Genomic DNA, 19,355 nt, shown 5'->3' with positions numbered 1-19,355 from the left:
TGGAGATCACTTCTGAACTTAGTGCTTGATGTGTAAAAGAATGAAACTCTGACTTTGAGTTTTGCCAATTAGACCAAGGCCCACAGGCCAAATCTGGCCCGCAGGGTGCTTAGATCTGACCTGCAGGGCCAGCCTGGAAATAGCAAAGGACCAGCCTGTGGTGTCTCTGCTAGCAAAAATAGGGCACACGGAGGTGTGCATACCGCCCCCACCATGTCCTGTTTTTGGCCTGGGCAGCCTCCTGCAAAATCCTACAACAATCACAATTCCCTCATTAACCTGTTTTCCAGCTCTGTTCTCCAGCACGTAGGGAAACAAAAGAAGACCATGTGACTACCAGTTTAAAAAAAGTTTAATCAGACCTAACTTCGTAAGATCTCCCCCACCCACCCCCTCCCGGCCCCGCAATAAGTTGGAAGGTCTGGCTGCACTTTTTTTAAACTGGTAGACTCATGGTCTTCTTTTGTTGCCCTTCAGGCAGCAGGAAAGGTTAGTGAGGGAATTGTGGTTGCTCTGAGATGAGGTGAGGATTTTGCAGTATGATTGTTCTGGGGTGGAGTGGGAGTGAGGATTTTGTATTATGATTCCTCTAGAATGGAGTGGGAGTGAGGATTTTGCATTAGGATTGCTCATGAGTTAAGTAGAGGATTGGAAAAATCCCTATCCCTATTATGATCACAATTACAACCACACTTTCCACTGATAAGCAAGAAGGTTGTTAAGTGGGTCACACCAATATTTTATGAGCTTTTCCCCCATGGATGTTAAGTAAAATCGCTGCTGTTGTTAAGTGAATCACACAGTCATTAAGTGAATCCAGCTTTCCCCATTGATGTTACTTGCTGGGAACCAGATGCAGGTCACAAATGGTGATCACATGAGCCCAGAATGCTGTGATGGTTATAAATACATTCAAGTTACCAAGTGGCCCAATTTTTATCACATGACTGTGGGCATGCTGGGACAGTTGTAAGTGTGAGGACCGATCATTAGTCATTTTTTCAGCACTGTTGTAACTTCAAATAGTTGCTAGATAAATGGTTGTACATCAAGGACTATCTGCATTGTGTAGCTGTCTATGGCAATGTTACAATAAAGGAGAAATGCTATTTAAAAAGAAAAGAAAAATAGAGTTAACTTCATTATGAATGATGTTACAATTTATTAAACATTCCTTATTCAAACACACAAGGCACAGAAAGCATTTGTCTTTTGATGGATACTTTTGCTGCACTTGTATACCTTCTAAGACAGGCACTCAAATCATAAGTTAGGATTTTCAATCCACAAACAATTCACAAAAGCCGAACTGTAAACACAATAACAAGAAAGAGCAATGATAACAATACAATAAATGTTAATATGATAAAACCACATAGTAAGTTCAGCAATATTTCAAATGAAAAAAATAACATGTTTTCTTAATATTCACCTTAATGTGACAAAATTGCAATCTCAAAAATCGTAGATTTATATTTCTAACTCCTTTAGGCATGCACAGTGAGAAGAAACATTCAGAGCACAAAATGTAGCTCAGTATTTATACACTTCAACTCAATAGGTACAGTAAACTGTAATACACAAAGACTACATGAAAAACAAAAGGGGTGTTGGTACTTACCTGACACCCCCTTCTCTGTGAGCTGTGAAGACCATCCATTGATTGCGATGATGCTTCTGTTGCTCGTCTGATAGGCTGGGCTTTAATTGAGAGGACGCTCCTCCTCCTCCACGGGACTCCTCCCTAGCGCCCCCAGTTTTGGTGAAGTCGAAGTGATGAAATATTTCTTCTCCTTCACCCTTTCTAATACTTGGCCGGAATAGCATCCCACAAGACGAATAAGGATGGGGATGGATGCTCTTCACAGCTCAGAGAAAGGGCAACGCCCCTTCTCCAGATAAGCTGTTCAGAGCATCCACTGATTGGAACATACCAAAGCTTGGTGTGTCGTACAGGAGGGCTTCCGTCTGGTTCGGATTCCCCTTTTTCTTGGTCCCTATGGACCCTTTGTAACACTCTCCTGTCAAAGGCAGCCAACATAGAAGCAAAGACACCATTCGAATAGTTTCTAAATAAAAGGCAATGGCAAGGCCCATGTTGTCACCTTGTAAATTTCCTCTATTGGCGCTTGTGGCCCATGTCAACATCGCAGCGCTCCAGGTTGAATGAGCAGTGATGCCCCTGGGTACAGGAAGAGACTGTGTCTCGTAGGTCTTCAGAATTGTGCTCTCAGCCACCTGCTGATCATTGAGGAAGAGGTCTTGCACCCAATGGTGGGTGGTTGAAAAGAAACGCAGAGAACCTCCGTTTCCTAACACACGTTGTGCGGTTGAAATATATGCAGAGAGCTCGCCTTACATCTAGACTGTGCCATTGTTATACCAGATTTTATGTCGGTCTCAGACAAACACACAGGAATATCAGTTCCTATGGTCTGTGGAAACCCAAATTTATCTATGGATGAAAGATGGATCTGGACTAAGGACCACTCTTTATGAATAATACATAGCTCTTGTCTAACTGACAAGGCTACTAGATCCAAGATACAACTGGCTGATGTAATGGCAACCAAGAGAACCTCCTTGTACATTAGAAATGGAGACTCGTGGTCTACAGGGACTCAAAAGGAGTTTTCTTTAGTGCCGTAAGGACCTTGTTGAGGTCCCACATGTGATATCAATGCACTACAGGAGGCCGTAAATTTGTAGCCCTGCGCAAGAAACTCTCCAGGGGACATACCTGAGGGTAAAGATGCTCTGCCCTGCTTAGTGACTGGACTGAGAGAGCGCTCTGTTGTTGTCCAGAGCGGTATGCTGCACCCCCACAGTGATACCTTGTCATATCGCTAATTCCATCCACGGTTTCATCTTTGCGGGGATCTTTTCCAGTAAGTAATCATCTTGACGGAATCCGGCCGCTGTTGGAGCACTGTGGCCAAAGAGGTCCTTTGTGTCACTTGTACTGATCTAGATGGACTACCTGAGCTTATGCAGCTGCACTGTGTCTGGATTACACAGACAGATCCAGGGGTGGTTGCAGAGGGGGATTGGAGCACACACATTAGGGTGGTTGCATTAGGGCGATTTCCCCCGGGTCCCAGGAAGGAGACCCCTGCTTGGGGGCAGAAAAGCCTCTCACACTTCCAGAAATAAAATGCAGATCACTACCACACAGTTAGTGAGTCTGCAATGGTGCCGGCCATTATCTCTTTAGGCGCATAATGACTAAAATCGGCTCAGTAGCAATTCTGCGCCTTGTGGGGAGTTGATACTGCAGAGCTCCCCCTGAATAAAAAGGCACGGTGGGGCAGATGGGCGCTGATGCCCCCACCCCAGACGGTGTTCCCAAAGGAGAGAGAGAAGCCTCGGAGCCTTTTAAAATGGAGCCGCTCCCGTTGGGCGCAGGAGGCAGCAATCACAGCAGCCCGGCTTGAAAAGGTCGTAATGGTATGGGCTAAGACATGTTAGCCATGTGGCTGAGGTGTTATCACCTCCAATCACCCTGGGGGCGAGGAGATCATTATTCGAAGCTACGGTGAGCTCTCCCGGCTCGAGTTATGTGCCGTAGGGCAGGGGTCCCCAACCACCAGGACGCGGACCGGTACCGGGCCGTGGAACATTTCCTACTGGGCCGCCGGTTTACTGGGCACCACCATCTTGTTTGATGAGAAAGTGCTTCCGGGTGAGCTTTTCCGGTTAGAAAGCGGCGTTTGGGTCCTGAAGGAATCCTCACGCCTTAGTTTCATCGAAAGGGGGGGTGCTTCGAATGAAACTAAGGCGCGAGGATTCTTTCAGCACCCAAGGCAAGGCGAGCCAAGCGACTGTCCCGAAGCTGTCCTGAAGCGAAGCCCATCAACTAAGGTACAAAGGAGGAGTTGAAGGTGGCGGGGAGAAGCGGGGGACGGCTGGCTGGCCGGTCGCTCAGCTCGCCTTGCCATGTCATGCGTGCTGATGCCGGTACCGGGCCGCGGATCATTTTGTGATGCCGGTACCGGGCTGCGGCATAAAAAAGGTTGGGGACCACTGCCGTAGGGAGCTGCTTGACTCATTGAACTAAGAGCCTTAAATGATTTGTTTAGAGTTTAAAAGCAAACCTATTTGTTGTCTCTTTTTGAAGCCTTTGCTATTTCGGCCAAGGGAAAGGAAATTAAGCTGCCTATATCCATGAAGGTTGAGCAAAAACTGGGGACGCTAGGGACGAGTCCCATGGAGGAGGAGGAGTGTCCTCTCAATTAAAGCCCAGCCTATCAGACGTGCGACAGAAACACCATCCCAATCAATGGATGCTCTGAACAGCTCATCTGGAGAATAGGTAGTCCGCATTTGCTTATTCTTTAATTGCCTCCCATCTTCTTTTGCCTGTCTGGTATAATCCTGTCTAGTAATATGAATTCTTGCAAATCTAGGAGGTGAATGCTAAGAAATATTTTATGCAATATAGAATTTACTGGCTAACATTTGCAGCATTGTTAATCACATCTAGTGCTGACTTCAGGGACGCAAGACTTCTGTCCCAAACAGACATGCTATCTAATCATAATAAATGCCATATATAAAAAGCTTACCAATGTCATCTTTAGCTTGTCAGTAACATCTGAATTGTATATTTGGACTTTTTCCTTGATTGCTTCCTTGCTGAGGTAATTATGAGTTTCTCTCTCCTTCTGAACATCCTAGAACAAAACAAATTGAAAATTTCAAAGATATTAAAAGATTACTAGCTCTATTACAATTAAAAAGTAAAGGAATGAACTGGAGAGCTATACATAATATTTATGATTGGTAATGCATAACAAACTTTTTTAAAAAATAGGAGTGATTGAAAACTGCCAGCATTATATCCTGCAAACATTTATTATGGAATTAGCCTCTTTTTCTTTAATGGCTTTTAGAATAGAATATTGGCTTTTGTTATAGAATAGCGTGTTTCTCCAATAATACGGCCTCCACCAATAGGAAGGTCCAGCATGATTTCTAGGCATGAGATGAAATTAAGCCCCGTCCCCCAAATTTAGGCCTATTTAAACCATGCTTTTCCCTGAGGCGGGGCTGCCCATGTCCCCTCGCCTTTAGGCAGTCTTTTTCGGGCGAAGGAGGCTCCCGAAATGCAGTCACCAGCCACTTCGCGCACACACACACACACACACACACACACACACACACTCCCCTCGCCCCAAGGCTGCTTCTACCGGCCAATCGAAGTGGCTGGTAACTGCATTTGGGGAGCTTCCATCACCCAAAAGAGACTGCCTAAAGGCAAGGGGACACGGGCAGCCCCGCCTCGCCCTGAAGTGGCTGGGGACTCTGCCTTCAAGGCAGCTTTTGTCTGCTGAAAGAAGTAGCCTCGCGGGTGTGTATGGGCCGCTCTTGGTGGGGAAGGAAATTAAGTCACCCCCCAAAAGACGGCCTAGCCGTTTTTTCAGGGGTCAAAAAAAAAAAAAAGGCCCGGCCTTATTTTGTGAGAAACACGGTAGAATTCTTTATTGGCCAAGTGTGTCTTCAGTGCATAAGCTCTTAGTGTACATAAAAAATATAAGTGATAAATCATGATCATAGTCATCTTAAATACATTCATCATGAATCATAAGATACAACACTTAGCAATGCTCATAGGATACTAAATAAGCAATCAACATAAATCATACTAGGAAACCAAATAAACAATATAAATTGTAAAGATGCAAGCAACGATTTTGGATGAAAAAAAGGAATATGAAGGAGTATGAAGATAAGGCAGAAAAGGAGTTCTACTCATGGTTTCTCTCTACTCTACTCATGCTTGGCTCAAATATTCCAAATCAATATTACAGGAATCCAATTCATAAAAAAATACATTCAAGACACTTTGCTGATTTGTATATAAAATGAACCCAATAAATATTTTTATCAAATATTGTATTGGCACATCTCATCAAAGCTACTTAAGGCCTGAACACGCATTTATGTCTCTCTTTGAAGCATTTAAAATTGAGGAATCAATGATATAACCAATAACATTGAAAATTCAGAACTATTGTAGAACATACTGATTCATTAGCAAGATTCAGGATATTATTGGTTTGTCTAAAAAGTAATTGGTACATAGAATTTCTAGGATACCAAACCTCTAGCCATAACCTAGAGTTAGTGAACAAGAGGGAAGCACATTCACAAGGTTATAGATATCAATTGATTTTAGTAACTTTATCTGGGGCTAGTAAAATAATTTTGAATCTGCTGGCCTTGAAGAGGAATGAACTTAAAATTTTGAAAAGCACACAAACGTACATAATATTCCTATCAAAGCAGACATTATCCTTACCAGCAATCACCTCTGTTTTTAAGTAAACTAGTTCTATAACATCATTAATAGACTGTGGCTGTTCTTTCTTTTGCAAACTATAGTGGAAGTTTCTGTTACAGAAAGAAAGCTAAAATGTAAAAGAAAACCAAAAATACAAAATAATTGTGTGTTTTTGAATATAAGTGAATGAGAGAAAACTTGATATGTACTTACAATAGTAAAGCTGAACAAGTTTATCATGATCTCATTCCAAAACCACTGGTTTTGCCATACCCTATATGGCAGTGCTTTAACTGTTGGCATGCAACCCATTTCTAAATAGAGTTGGTTGTTTAAACTTTGAAGGCTAAATTGCAAGAATGGCATTTGGAGTCCTTATACAAGATTTACAGCATGAAGAACATTAGGTTACCTATCCCATTACAATAAAATAAAAATACTATTTTTCTGTATTGCAACTTTATCTGATTCTAGCAAATTTTAATATGATGATCAAAATAGCATAAAATTTAATTTCTAAGTTTTTTTTATAGACCTTTCTGACTGTTGTCCTGAATATTTTGTATTGAAGGATAGTCTTTTGCTGTGACCAATCTGGCCAAAAGGAGCCTGAAAGTCTAGTTTTGTACCTTTTCTTTAGACAAGAAGGCATATAGGGAATTTGGAGAAAGCCTTATTTAATCATCTAGCAAATATACAAACTGTTCAAGATGCGTGAAGCACAGACTGGGTTCATATATTTTCCTAAATTATACAGATTCTCCTCAATGTGCAATCAAAATTGAACATAGAATTATGGTTGTACGTTGTGGTTGTTAAGTGAGGCAACTCATGTGATCCCGTCACTCAATGATCATAAACCCAGCTCACCCCACTGCAGTCTTTAAGAAACTGTACAGGTCATTAAGCGTAGCACAGGATGCTTAAGGAGATGGGGGAGGCCCTGGGAGACTTGAAGTAAGCCAGGCTTGGCACTCTCCCTAGCTCACATATGGCTTGTGCGGGACCTCTCAGTCCCTCCCCCTCAAGTCACCCCTTTCCATAGCTTCCCACCTTGCTAAGTCCCCAAAGGCCTTGAGCCTCTTCTCTGCCCCATCACATCTTGCTCCACTTATCTCTTTCAAAGATTGCCTTCCAAAAAAGTGCCCAATCAATGCAATACACAACCACCCTGCAAAGGCCACCTCACACTATTCTGGAGGTGCTGAAAACTGAACCTTCCTACAGTAAGAAATTGCAAGAATGGTGGCTGCTTCCAGAATGATGCAAGACAACTTCTACAAAACGTGACATTGGCTGGGTGCTATTTTTGAAATTTAGTCTTCAGAAGAGTTAACTGGAGCAAGACATGACGGAGTAGGGAAGAGCCCAAAGCTGTAGGATCCAGCAGGGTGGAATGCATGTCCAGGAACTAGGCACAAGGAACCCAGTGGGGCAGGAAGGATAAGCAAAATATGCAGAGAAGCAGTTGAAGCATCCCTGAGATCAATTGAAAGGTACATTGTCAAGCACCCGAACTGCGATTATAGGACCATGGTAGCGCTTTACTCCATGCTATACCCTTTGCTATACCCTATGATATGGATATGGATTGTAAGTCCCTCCATGTAGCACCACTGCAATTTTGAATGGTTACTGAACAAAAGGTCTAAAGTTGAAGATAACTTGTAATGTTAATCATTTTGGCTATTGCCACAAAAAACAATGATCAAAACAAATAATGTCTTAGGACTATAAGGGAGCCCATCATGAAGAAGCTATTACTTTGTATCCACCTGTAAGAGTTTTCATGAAAATTAGTGAATTGCTTAGCTTTATATCAATATGCTGCTAGTGGCTATGAAATAAACCGAGAAGAAAGATAATATAAATATATAAATTTATCATACCATAATTGCTAGACGGGATAATTTTCTCTTTGCCAGAATACTGGGTCACACAGTATTCACTATCCCACAATTCTCTATACAAACATAGTTCTCAGAAAAAAAATAAGGCATGAGCATGTTATCAGGAATACTGTTGCTGTTTTTGTCTAATTTATTTTGCAGCCATACAATAGAGATATCAAAATTAGAGCAATTTAGGAAAGGCTTAGCAACACTGAATATGAATAATTACTGCTATGACTGAAAAAGTTATGGATGCAATAGGTGAAATTTTGTAGTGAAGAAGTGAAAGGTTAGAAAGCATATAGATACATTCTCTATACAGTAGAACCTCTGGTCAAGAACACTTCTGACCACGACCAAATCAGGTTCCAACCCAAAATTTCACAATATTTTTTTTGTGGCTGATTTTCCCTTCCATTTTTTTTTGTAAGCGTAAAATTTCCAAAATTAGGTTTGGGTTATGACCAAATCGGGTTGCGACCAAAGTTATGGAACAAATTATGTTAATGACTAGCAGTTCTACTGTATGTGTGAATGCCTTTAAATCATCTTAACTCCAGGCAATCTGAAAAATCTGGAAAGAGATTTGTGATTACCAGGACAAAAAAAAAAGAGAACATTATCAAGTCTTCAGACAGCATGCCAGTTACATCTTTAATGTATCAGTATTGATAAGTAAAGTTAGTGTATGGTGATGGAAGAGGACACTGATGTTTTCTTACTGTCATAAGAATAGAAGGCAAGATCCTGAATCAAACCCAAGATTTTTCTAGTCTAGCATTTTGTTCCCACAGTGCAACTAGATGCTTATGGAAAACCCCAATAGATCACAATAGCATTTTTACATTACATTGTTTTAATTCCACAATTTCTGGAGGTAATATAGCAATCAATCATAAATAACCTAATATATTTTATGAATCTAATTAATATCTTTAAAAGTTCTTATAGTTCATTTAGACATGTGAAAAAATTCATCCTTTCCTGCTGGATCTTCCTTAGATCAGATCAGACTGTAGAATGAAACCTCAACTTAATGGAGCAACTGGGAAAATAGGAGATACATTATTTCTATTTATCCACTAAATCTGGGGCAATATCATTATGAAAATGGTATAAATTGTACAGTTTGTTTTATGTCATTATGAAAAATAAAAATAGGAAATTCACCTATTGTATGAGAAGTCTATTGCATTAGTTACCTGTCGAGATTTCATTTCATATATTTTCTTTATTATTTATTCATTATGTATATATAATTTTTACCATATGCAAAAATATATATTTCTTTGTTATTTTAAAATCTGAAAAATGCTAAATCTTTTAAAATTTCATTTTAGGGTAAAGTTAAAATATTTCAGCAATTATTTTTGTTTCCTTTTCTGTATGCCTTTCAAAGTCACTGATCCTATCTGAGAGTATTATTTCAGTATATGGCTATACTGTGGATTTGGACAGTCATTGATTCTATCATTTTTTTTAGCAGATTTCCAACTTTTTGAAAACATCCTTTGAGGAGAACAATAAATACAGAACAAGATTTTCTGATGAATAATTTCATTTCTAGATCATAAAAAGTACTATTTATATTGTATAATACCTGGATCCATTAATCTTCAATGTCTCATTCGATGTAACTTACCTACATTAATCTTCAACTTAAAAAAAGTTTCCCATAGAATTGGAGTGTTGATATTACTTAAAAATAACACTGCTTAAACTTTTAGGTATTTTATGTACTTCTGAAAAACATCAAGGCATATTGTTTTATCAGTATGTTTTAATTGCATTTTTTGTGATGCCAATTAAGATATATTCAAAGCAGTCTCTCAAAAGTTTTAAAATAGCTGTTAGGAAGTAGCAGATTCACTATATTAATCTCTTACCTGGCCCAAATTTTCCAGTACGATATTTTACTCCCATTTTTCTAACTGAGCTTAATACAAGGTCACTTTTTTAATGAAATTCTAAGTTCAGATTTAATCCCCAACCTATTAATGTTTACATATGTCTACCATGTTTCAAGACTAGGAAAAACAAATCCTGTTTATTATCCCCATGTTTATATCTGAAACATTTATTATAGCTTAGCTCTTGCCACCACTTTAGACAGGTTTCACATATACTAACTCTCCAAATAAACATGAAACATATGTTATTCCAAGAGTATGAATGTTAAAATAAAAGTCCAGTGATAAAGATGAAAATATAGTATTTTAATTATTGCTACCAATGTAATATAACCAGTTTTTTTGGTAGCAATTATTGCTATCAATATAAAATAACTAAAGAGAGTCCCTTCCTTGCCATAAAAAAAATTCTTGAACAGTTTTTCTATCTATATAAAATATCTAATAAGAATTAACATCAGAATCCCTCTTAAAATATAGACTGAACTAGAAGCTATTCATTTTAATATCTTGCTGTCCCCCCCACCTCTCTCTCTCTCTCTCTCTCTCTCACACACACACACACACAGAGAGAGAGAGAGAGAGAGAGAGAGAGAGAGAGAGAGAGAGAGAGAGAGAGAGAGAGAGAGATTTCCTTTGTATGTAAGCTGTAAGTGAGCAAGTTATTTTACTAACTCCGGAAAAAGGCTATCAGGAAACACAGCAAGCAGAACGTGTTCTTAAGAGTATATGGAATAATAATTGCTGTTTTTTCCCAATTCTAGGTTGAAAGGCTTTCATCTTCTTTAAACAGCAATTTCCCTATTTGCATGCTGAGGAAATCCATCACAAGGAAATGCTGTTGCTCCACCCTTCCTCCAAGAAAAAATTAAGAATTCATGGTTGCTTGTTACAAAGTTCACTATGTCAAAACACACACAACCGGTCATGTTTTTGACTGAAAAAATTGCTATTGTCTATAACACAGCTACTTATCAAAGTAAGAAACTTTAGAAAATTATTTTTAAATCAATTATGTTCAATAATTGATAATAGTAACAGACTTCCTAACAGAAGCTTAAAAATAAATGTGTACTTCTTGTTCAGGTTTTTTTCTAATATTATTGCAGTAACAAAGATTACTTTGAATTAAACTGAATTGAATAATTACATACAAACAAGTTAAACACAAAAGAAAGTTATGTGTTCCAGTGAGAATATTTTTCCTGTTACAGGATTATAATGCTCAGGTTCTTAACATATGGCTTCATTTACTTTTCCAATCTTACAACACATGGCTAAGGGAAATATTGTCACTTAATATTCTCATTTTATCTGGAGAAAATAAATGTTCATCTGGCTATATGTTGTTTAACTCTACTTCTATCTTAGTGAATAACTAATACAGAAATAATAAATCTCTCTGAAATCTAGTTTCAAAAATCATATAATGGTTGCAAATCATCTCCAAGCATTTGTGCATTTTCTCTCCATATGTGTCTTTTTTTAAGTTTTCAGTTGTTACTGTGGAAGAAACCAGTAGCATGTTAGGGAAAATATGGTATCAGGAAACTAATTTCCAGGTTTTAAAAAAATTTGTTAATCACAACTATAATATCACTAAAGTTGAAGTTTATCCAGAAACATGATGTGTTATAAAATCATACTTTTTGGCATGCACAGGATTATAACCTGAATCTATTATTCAAAAAACTTAAGAAACACCTATTTAATCATCTAGTCTGGCATGAGGTATATTTATATGAGAATTCTCTGGATGCCATTTCATTATCCGTAATTAGTGAAAAATTATAAAAAATTACCAATTATTTATAGTGCAATTTAAAAAGGTGTTATAAAATCACACTTTTTGGTATGCACAAAATTATAGCCTAAATCTATTTTTCAAACAATTTCAGAGACACTTGCTTAATCATTTAGTCTGACATGAAGTATATTCTCTGGATGCCATTTCATTATCTGTAATTAGTGAAAAATTACAAAAATAATGAAGTATTTATGATGCGATTTAGAAATGAAATTGAGATGGTATATCTAAATGTACCTAAGGTATTTCTACAAGCACAATCAAAAACTCAAAAGCTTGTTTTTCTTCTGTACTATGATTTTTATTTTGTTTCTAATAAAATAATATAGTTGTTATAAGTGCTCACATAATCCATATTGTTCATGAAAGTTTCTTAAATCCTGAAAACATAAGTGACTGTACATATACAGTCTTATATGAAATATCCCCTCTCCCTGCATAATTTGCCAACATCTGCCATTTATCAATGGATATGAAGACAGAATATATAGTTTAGTTAATATTAATTGTCCATTAAAAGTCTTACATGTTTAAGTTTTTAAACCACAACCAAATCTAACCGGCTTAAAGGCTATTTCTACAGTACTGTATTCATCCTTTCCTTGAACTGTTTACTATTCCAAAAGATAATTACGACAATAATTACACAAATAATTGTGAAGGTTGTGAAGCAGAAATGTGCTTTTTCTGCTATCCCTACTCTTTTTTTCATTTTCTTAAGCCTACAGATAGTATTAATGTACCTTGCAATTTTTTGATGTATCAGCCAAAAATGGAAAAGATCACAACACATTAAATGCTAACCAGAAAATTATCACAATACAAAAATAAGTACAATTTTAATTTAACAAACACCGGTTTAATTTCTGATCATGATCCAAATAATTCTATGATGCTACACACACAGTTAACACACACTCCACCCTTAACAAAAGGAAATCGTATATACATGAAATATTGGAACACAGTCATTATTGCCTACTTACGCTAAAATTATTTTTTTCTATCATATCTGAAAAATAACTAACAATGTCATGCTTTCTTAGTGAATTACATGTTTCAGCTTTCAAAGGTCTTATGTTTCACAGTTTTGCAAAACTCATCAACTGTGAAACAGAACGTTCTGTATCTCCCCTGGGCCATGCTGTTCTGACCTAGAGGATGTAAGTCTGGAAATTGTCAAAGAACACTCTCAACTAGATGGTCCAGTGGAAGGATGGAAAGTTGCTTTTTTCTCTGATGAGTTTTGCACAGCCCTATGAAATAAGCAAAGAAACAACTTCAACTATTTGCCGCTTTATTTCCACATAGGTAAAGATATACTGGAAAACTGCTAGCAAGTACACATTTACTGCTTCCTCTGAAGTCAAGCATTAACATGTCCCTTTCCTCTTAAAAATGCAGGCAGACATAAAGATCAACATGAATAAAACACACTAGTCTATTCCAAACCCTGAGTTTACCAGTTACCTTAAACACATAAAAATAATTCGCTATTTCAAATAAGACACTAAAACGACAATCCACAAATTGAATCATGTCAATTTGAAAGAAATGTTTAGGATAGATTGACAGCATGGCTGTAATTGCAGGCCAGTTGCTGAATATCCAAAAGGCAGTCATGTGACTATGGGGGTGCACAACCATCAGAATTTTAGAACCAGGTTGTAAGTATTTTGGGGAAGGGACCAACATAATTTAAATGGTCACTAAGCAACCTGTCAAAAGTCAAAGACTATCTGTAGTAATGGAGGAAACAAACAGCATTCACATAAAAGAGTAGACGTTAACCTGTCAGCAAAATTATTTGAATAAACAAAATATTTGATTTACAAGAACTTTCAAATGAAAAGTCACAATTAACCCTTTTCTATGGAATAATGCAACAATCTTTCAAGTTTGTATTTTGAACAAAGGGACCATTTGTATTAATGCCACGGATAATATAAGGTCAGTTCTAAATATTTAAACCAACCTGTATACTGATAACACTCCCTACAGCACTCAGCACACTTCCAATAGGGTTCTTTGCCTTGTAAGCCTATCATGACATATTTATTTATCCAATTTTATACTGTCCTATCTCATCTAAGTATCACTGGATGGTTTACAAAAACTGTGAAAAATTTGTATTCAAACAGCTTAAAGGTTAAAAGTTAAGAATGACAAGGGTTAAAAGCAGTTTAAAATGTCAATAGAATCAATCATTTCGTCATACAATTTCCTATGGCCATTTTAGTTTCTTTAATGAACTTTAATTTTTTTTAAGGCCAAATGCTTATAAGTTAGAAAGATTATCATAACTTGAGGACCAGGATTCCATTAAAAACAAATTAAAGGTATTTCAGAAGTTAATTAAAAGTGCACAAAACTGAACACTTCCACTTTTCAGGTATTCATTGACATATCTAAATGTTTTGATTAAAAGATATATTTTAATTAAACTTAATACATAATTGTTTTATTCTGAATTTCATGTCAATTCTAAAAGAACATAAAAGAATCACTTAGCCTTTATTCTTGAACTAAAGACCAACTACTGTCAAGTTCATTCTGTCTTCTTTCTCATATTACACTAAAGAGCTAGAAGTAGAAATATGTGGTTCAACTATGTAATTTTGCCAGAATTCTGTGGCGTTAATAGCAGTTTGCCCTACCACATCCATAAACTTTTTATTCTTAAATCTTTTAAAGCTTAAATGTCCTTAATTCCATGCCTTGTCTGTCTCCAATAGATCTCTGTGATACACCTCCATATCGGACATCTGCTTTTCCCAAACTACTATTTATGTACCCAAAACTCTTGTCTTAATTGACTAGACACAGAGCAAGTTCTTATGTCATTGTAAGTCACAATGTGGCTAATCTGGAAAGAAAGATGTTATTACACATTTTCAGATCATGCAAGTATATATGCATATGCAAGGAGGCATTATTCCTTCCAGATCAGTCCAGTTCAGACATTAACCCAGGGATCTCCAAATACCTTGGCTGGTGGACAACTGTGGGATGTTGACCTAATAGCTATTATACTTACATACAAATACATGCAAGAGTCATATTCGGTAATAGAACATTAGAGAACTCAATAATGGTCTGTTTATTCTTGAACCAAGCTGAACCTGCTATAGATGGTGTTCTTCTGGTATTTAAGCAGTTTTAGATGTTTCAAACATGATGTACCAAATAAAGCACAACTATTCTGGGGGCATATTTCGATTTCATTGAGGGCCGCATCAGTTGTATTTCCCTCGGGCGGAGGGGTCATGGCTGGGGGGCATAGCCAGCTCATCATTCATTGAGGCTGTTTTCAATCACAATGGTCTCCTACTGCCCTGTCAGTGAAAATGGAGCTTGGGGAGGCCATATGCGGCCTGCCTGGGCTCCATTTTTGGCTGTGATAGCCTCCCCAGGCTCCATTTTTGGCAGAGAGCTGAATGCATGGTGGCTGAAAATGGAACCTGGGAGGACCATGAGCAGCTCTCCTGAGGTCATTTTCGCTGGCAGACACACCGCAGGCTGGTCCTTCACTGTTTCAAGGGCAGCCTAGCAGGCCAGATCTAAGCACCCCATGGGCTGGATCTGGCCCACCCGCCTTGAGTTTGACACCCCTGCCTTAGAATATATATATATTTCCAGTTCAGAAGATTTACTTCCAGAAAATCAATGAACTATCCTTTGAATCATATGATCTAGAGCAGGGGTCCCCAAACCTGGTCCATGGATGGGCACCAGGCCATGGCATGCCACAAACTGAGTCGCGGAAAAAGCCCGATCTGTGGGATGCAGGCAGAATGCCAAACCACGTCCCTCCGATCCACTGAAAAACCTCTCTTAACAGAAACAGTCCCTAGTGCCCAAAAGGTTAGGGGCCGCTAATCTAGAGTGAGTTCAGATGGTCCGCAAGCATGAATTAGGTTCTCCAGAATCTTTAATTCCCATATTTGTGTTTTATACAAACCTACCAGAAACTAAACAAAGTTCCAGGCTTCTGCAACTTACCTTTTAAAAATCTAAAATTAATTAGATATTTAACTTAACAATTGCCAAAGTAAAGGTCAAGAGACACATTGCTATCTACAAGCAGCAGTTTGTAACTCCAAATTGTCCCCCACTGCCTCTGCTTCCGCGCTCAGACTTACAAGTATCTGCGCTGCACCAAGGTGCCAAGCCTATCTCCCAGGCTTATTTTGGGGTAGGATTTATATTAGGCCCATCCCCAAAAAAATCAGGCTAGGGTTTGTTTTTGGGGTGGGTATTATTTTCAGGAAAACATGGTACATCTACTGGAAACTATACAGGTAGTGCTTGACTTGCAACCACAATTGAGTTCAAAATTTCTGTTGCTAAATGAGACATTTGTTAAATGAGTTTTATCTCATTTTACAATCTTTCTTGCCACAGTTCTTAAATGAATCAGAGCAGTTGTTGAATTAGTCCATTTGATAAATGAATCTGGCTTCCCCATTGATTTTGCTTGTCAGAAGGTAGCAAAAGATGGTCACATGACCCTGGGACACTGCACTTGTCATAAATATGAATCAGTTGCCAAGCATCTGAATGTAAATCATATGAACATCGGGCTGCTGCAATTATCATAAGTGTAAAAAATGATCCTCACTTTTTTCAATGCCATTGTAACTTTGAATGGTCACTAAATGAACTACCTACATTGAATCTTCAAGATTTATTGTTGATAGATCTGTTTTTATGAATCCATCCAATAACTTTTGAAAGATATTCATTAAAATTCTACATATGGGCTTGTACTACATCCAAAAATTAGTTTTTTTTCTCAACAATGTCTTTGTTATTTAGGCATAAATTACTGGAATCTTAATTTAATACTTTATTATTTATATGATTATTGTTGATACACATATACTTAGATTCTAATATTAATTCATTGCCAACAATGCAATTCATCAGACTAGAAACTGGGAGATTGTAAGTTCCAGTCCACTTTTAGTAGAAGGGTAGTTGGATGACTTTCAGCCAGTCGAACTCTCTCAGCCCTAAGTTACAGGCAACAGCAAGCCACTTCCAAAAATCTTGCCAAGAAAATTGCAGGGAGTAGACCAAGTACCCCTCAGGAGCAAACACTGACTCCAATGGGTACATGCATGCACACACATGCAAATACTAATGAAATATTGAAAATTTTAATGAAATACAATAGCAAAATTTTAATGAAATACAATAGTTATAAAAGCTCTGTATTTTGTCATTCTCTTATTATAACTGTTTAATAAAAAGAAAGCCACCTATGTTGTCTTATGATAATGACTTCTACAGGTTAATTATCTGCTATGCTTTTTTTTGTTTTAAATCTGCTTCATGTCAGCATCACTGGATAATTTCTGAGGGAATCATCTCCAGGTCCACTTTTTGCATATCATTCACCATTGTTTCTACTTCAATAATGACCCGTCCCCAGGCCTTTTTCAGCCCGAGTCACAAATGTTTTTTTTAAAAATTGTAAGCCACATACTTCACTCCAATAATTTTAGTTGCCCTTCCGCACTTTTCCTACTCTGACAATTTATTGTAATTGTACACAATATTCCGAATACAGATATAGCGGAGGTTTGCATAAACGGCACAACTGTTTATTTTCAATTCCTTTCTTAAAGAACGAGGAGATGGACCATGCTTTTCTCATATCGAAAGAAAATAATATATGGCGGACAAGTTAACATAAAAGACTAAAGTTACTTCTGTTACTACACGTCTTTATAAACTTGTATTTACCATATCTGTATAACAGCCCAGTGACTCTGGGGGAAATATATAACCCGTTTTTAAAAAAAACGCTGAAACTACTATACACGAGGGTCATGACTACAAGGCCACGCGGTTCCATAGGAGCAGTCGAATTCAGTAGACCGCCTCTTGCCACCCGGCGGGGAGAATGTTTGTCCGGGGCTCGTTCTGAGAAGCCTCACAAAGAAGTGGATCCGCTGCGATCTATTTTTGGCAAGCCTGAAGAGCCACATCAATCTCGTTTTTGAACCGTTTCAACGGCTGAGCTACAGAGAGAGCGAGACTGGAGCTATCTAGAAATAGCACCAAAAAAAAAAAAAAAACACCACCCACCAGGTGTCTCAACTACGTACGAGACTCCTGGTTCACATGGATCCTTGGTAGGATTTATAAAGGGAGGAAGGGAATGGTGGGAGCTCTGGATATGTGCTAGCCCCGAAGCTGGAAAGAGCACGTGGGACTGCAGAGGAAGGCGCGGCCTGCAACGGATCAGACCGGGGTAAGGCGCTTGGCCAGGGACTCGGCCCGAAGATTCCCGCCCAGCTGGCACCCCAATGGAGCTACCTCAATGGAGGCCGACAGTCGCTTACTTGCAGGCTTGGTTTGGCTGGGCCGAAGGGTTTCCTGAAGAAAGAGGTGCGAGCTGTGAAGAAAAACTCCTCGGACTCCGATTCTTCCCAGCTGCTGTAGCCACTACTCATGCTGCTAGTCCAAGTCATGAGCGCCCCCCGTCGCCGTTTCTGCAGGGGCCCGGAGGCGTCCCCGCCGCCGCATGGGGATCCGCCGGTCCAGGGCTCGGCGGCAGCGGAGGCGGCGGCGCCCTGCGGCCCCCTTCGCTCTCCAGTCTACGCGCGAGCGGACCCGCCCTCTCGGAGGCGGCACCGTTTACCCCTCCCCAAGCGGCTGAGGGGAGGAGGTCTCAGTGCTGCTCTCGGCCACCTGTATGCGCGCCTGGCGCGGCCTCTCGCTCCTTTACTCTTTCCCTGTTGAACTGGGTCGACGGGTAGTCTGTTCTGCCCCAGCAGGTGACCTAAGCGGCATTTCGTTTCCATGCAACTATTTAATGCTCCTTGAAAAGCACTTTAGCTTAAGAATACTTAGCGGCGTTTGTTAATAGAAACATCACATGGGCGGATACATTTGAATGCAATGCAAAAACCCTTCAGGCGAGATGGCAGATATCCGGCATTATCGAGTTTTATTTTCCAACGTCAGATCACCCCAGCTTCTTGAGAATACGAGGGATGTTGTTATGTAATACAACTCAGCTTTTGACTTCAAAAAGAGAACTCTCCAATCCATAATGGGCAGGATTTCTGGCTGCTACAAAGCTTTATTTTATTTCTATGCGGAAGTCAAAATACTTTATCGGAAGACAGTTTGTAGTTGTTCATTCGCTAAATTATGTCCGACTCTTCGCGACCCCCATGGATCACTGCAAGCCAGAGCCTCTGTCCTCCACTATCTCCTGGGGCTTGCTCACTTGCGTCACTAACCCCTTTTAGTAAAGGAGCCGATTTAAAATATCACACCAACTTTAACAAACTGAATTTAGTCAAGTATTATGAAGAGTAAATATGTAAAAGGTTTTGTTGATATAATGAATGTTGGATGGGAGGAAGCAGCAAAATAATTCTGTCTAGAAAAGACTAATCACAACATCTGGTGTTGAGGTATTAAGAGGCTTGACAAATATGCAA

The 19,355-nt window shown here is 38.9% G+C and overlaps 1 protein-coding gene across 1 annotated transcript in view; it reads right to left on the bottom strand.

Moving 5' to 3' along the window:
• RASSF3 (Ras association domain family member 3) overlaps positions 1-18,648 on the bottom strand; it is a 28,150-nt gene extending 9,502 nt beyond the window's left edge. The window contains exons 1-2 of the mRNA XM_026700107.2: positions 18,246-18,648; positions 4,566-4,673 (exon numbers count right to left, since the gene is read on the bottom strand). Of these exons, the coding sequence (XP_026555892.1) occupies positions 4,566-4,673; positions 18,246-18,374 (237 nt within the window). The 5' untranslated portion in view covers positions 18,375-18,648. The remainder of the gene's footprint in view (positions 1-4,565; positions 4,674-18,245) is intronic.
• Between the last annotated feature and the right edge of the window lie 707 nt (positions 18,649-19,355).

The sequence above is a fragment of the Pseudonaja textilis genome, chromosome 5 (assembly GCF_049901715.1).
Source record: "Pseudonaja textilis isolate UNSWEBS1 chromosome 5, rPseTex1.2, whole genome shotgun sequence".
NCBI lineage: Eukaryota > Metazoa > Chordata > Lepidosauria > Squamata > Elapidae > Pseudonaja > Pseudonaja textilis.
The sequence above is the reverse complement of the archived record's forward strand: the minus strand, read 5'-3'. Positions and strand labels throughout refer to the sequence as shown.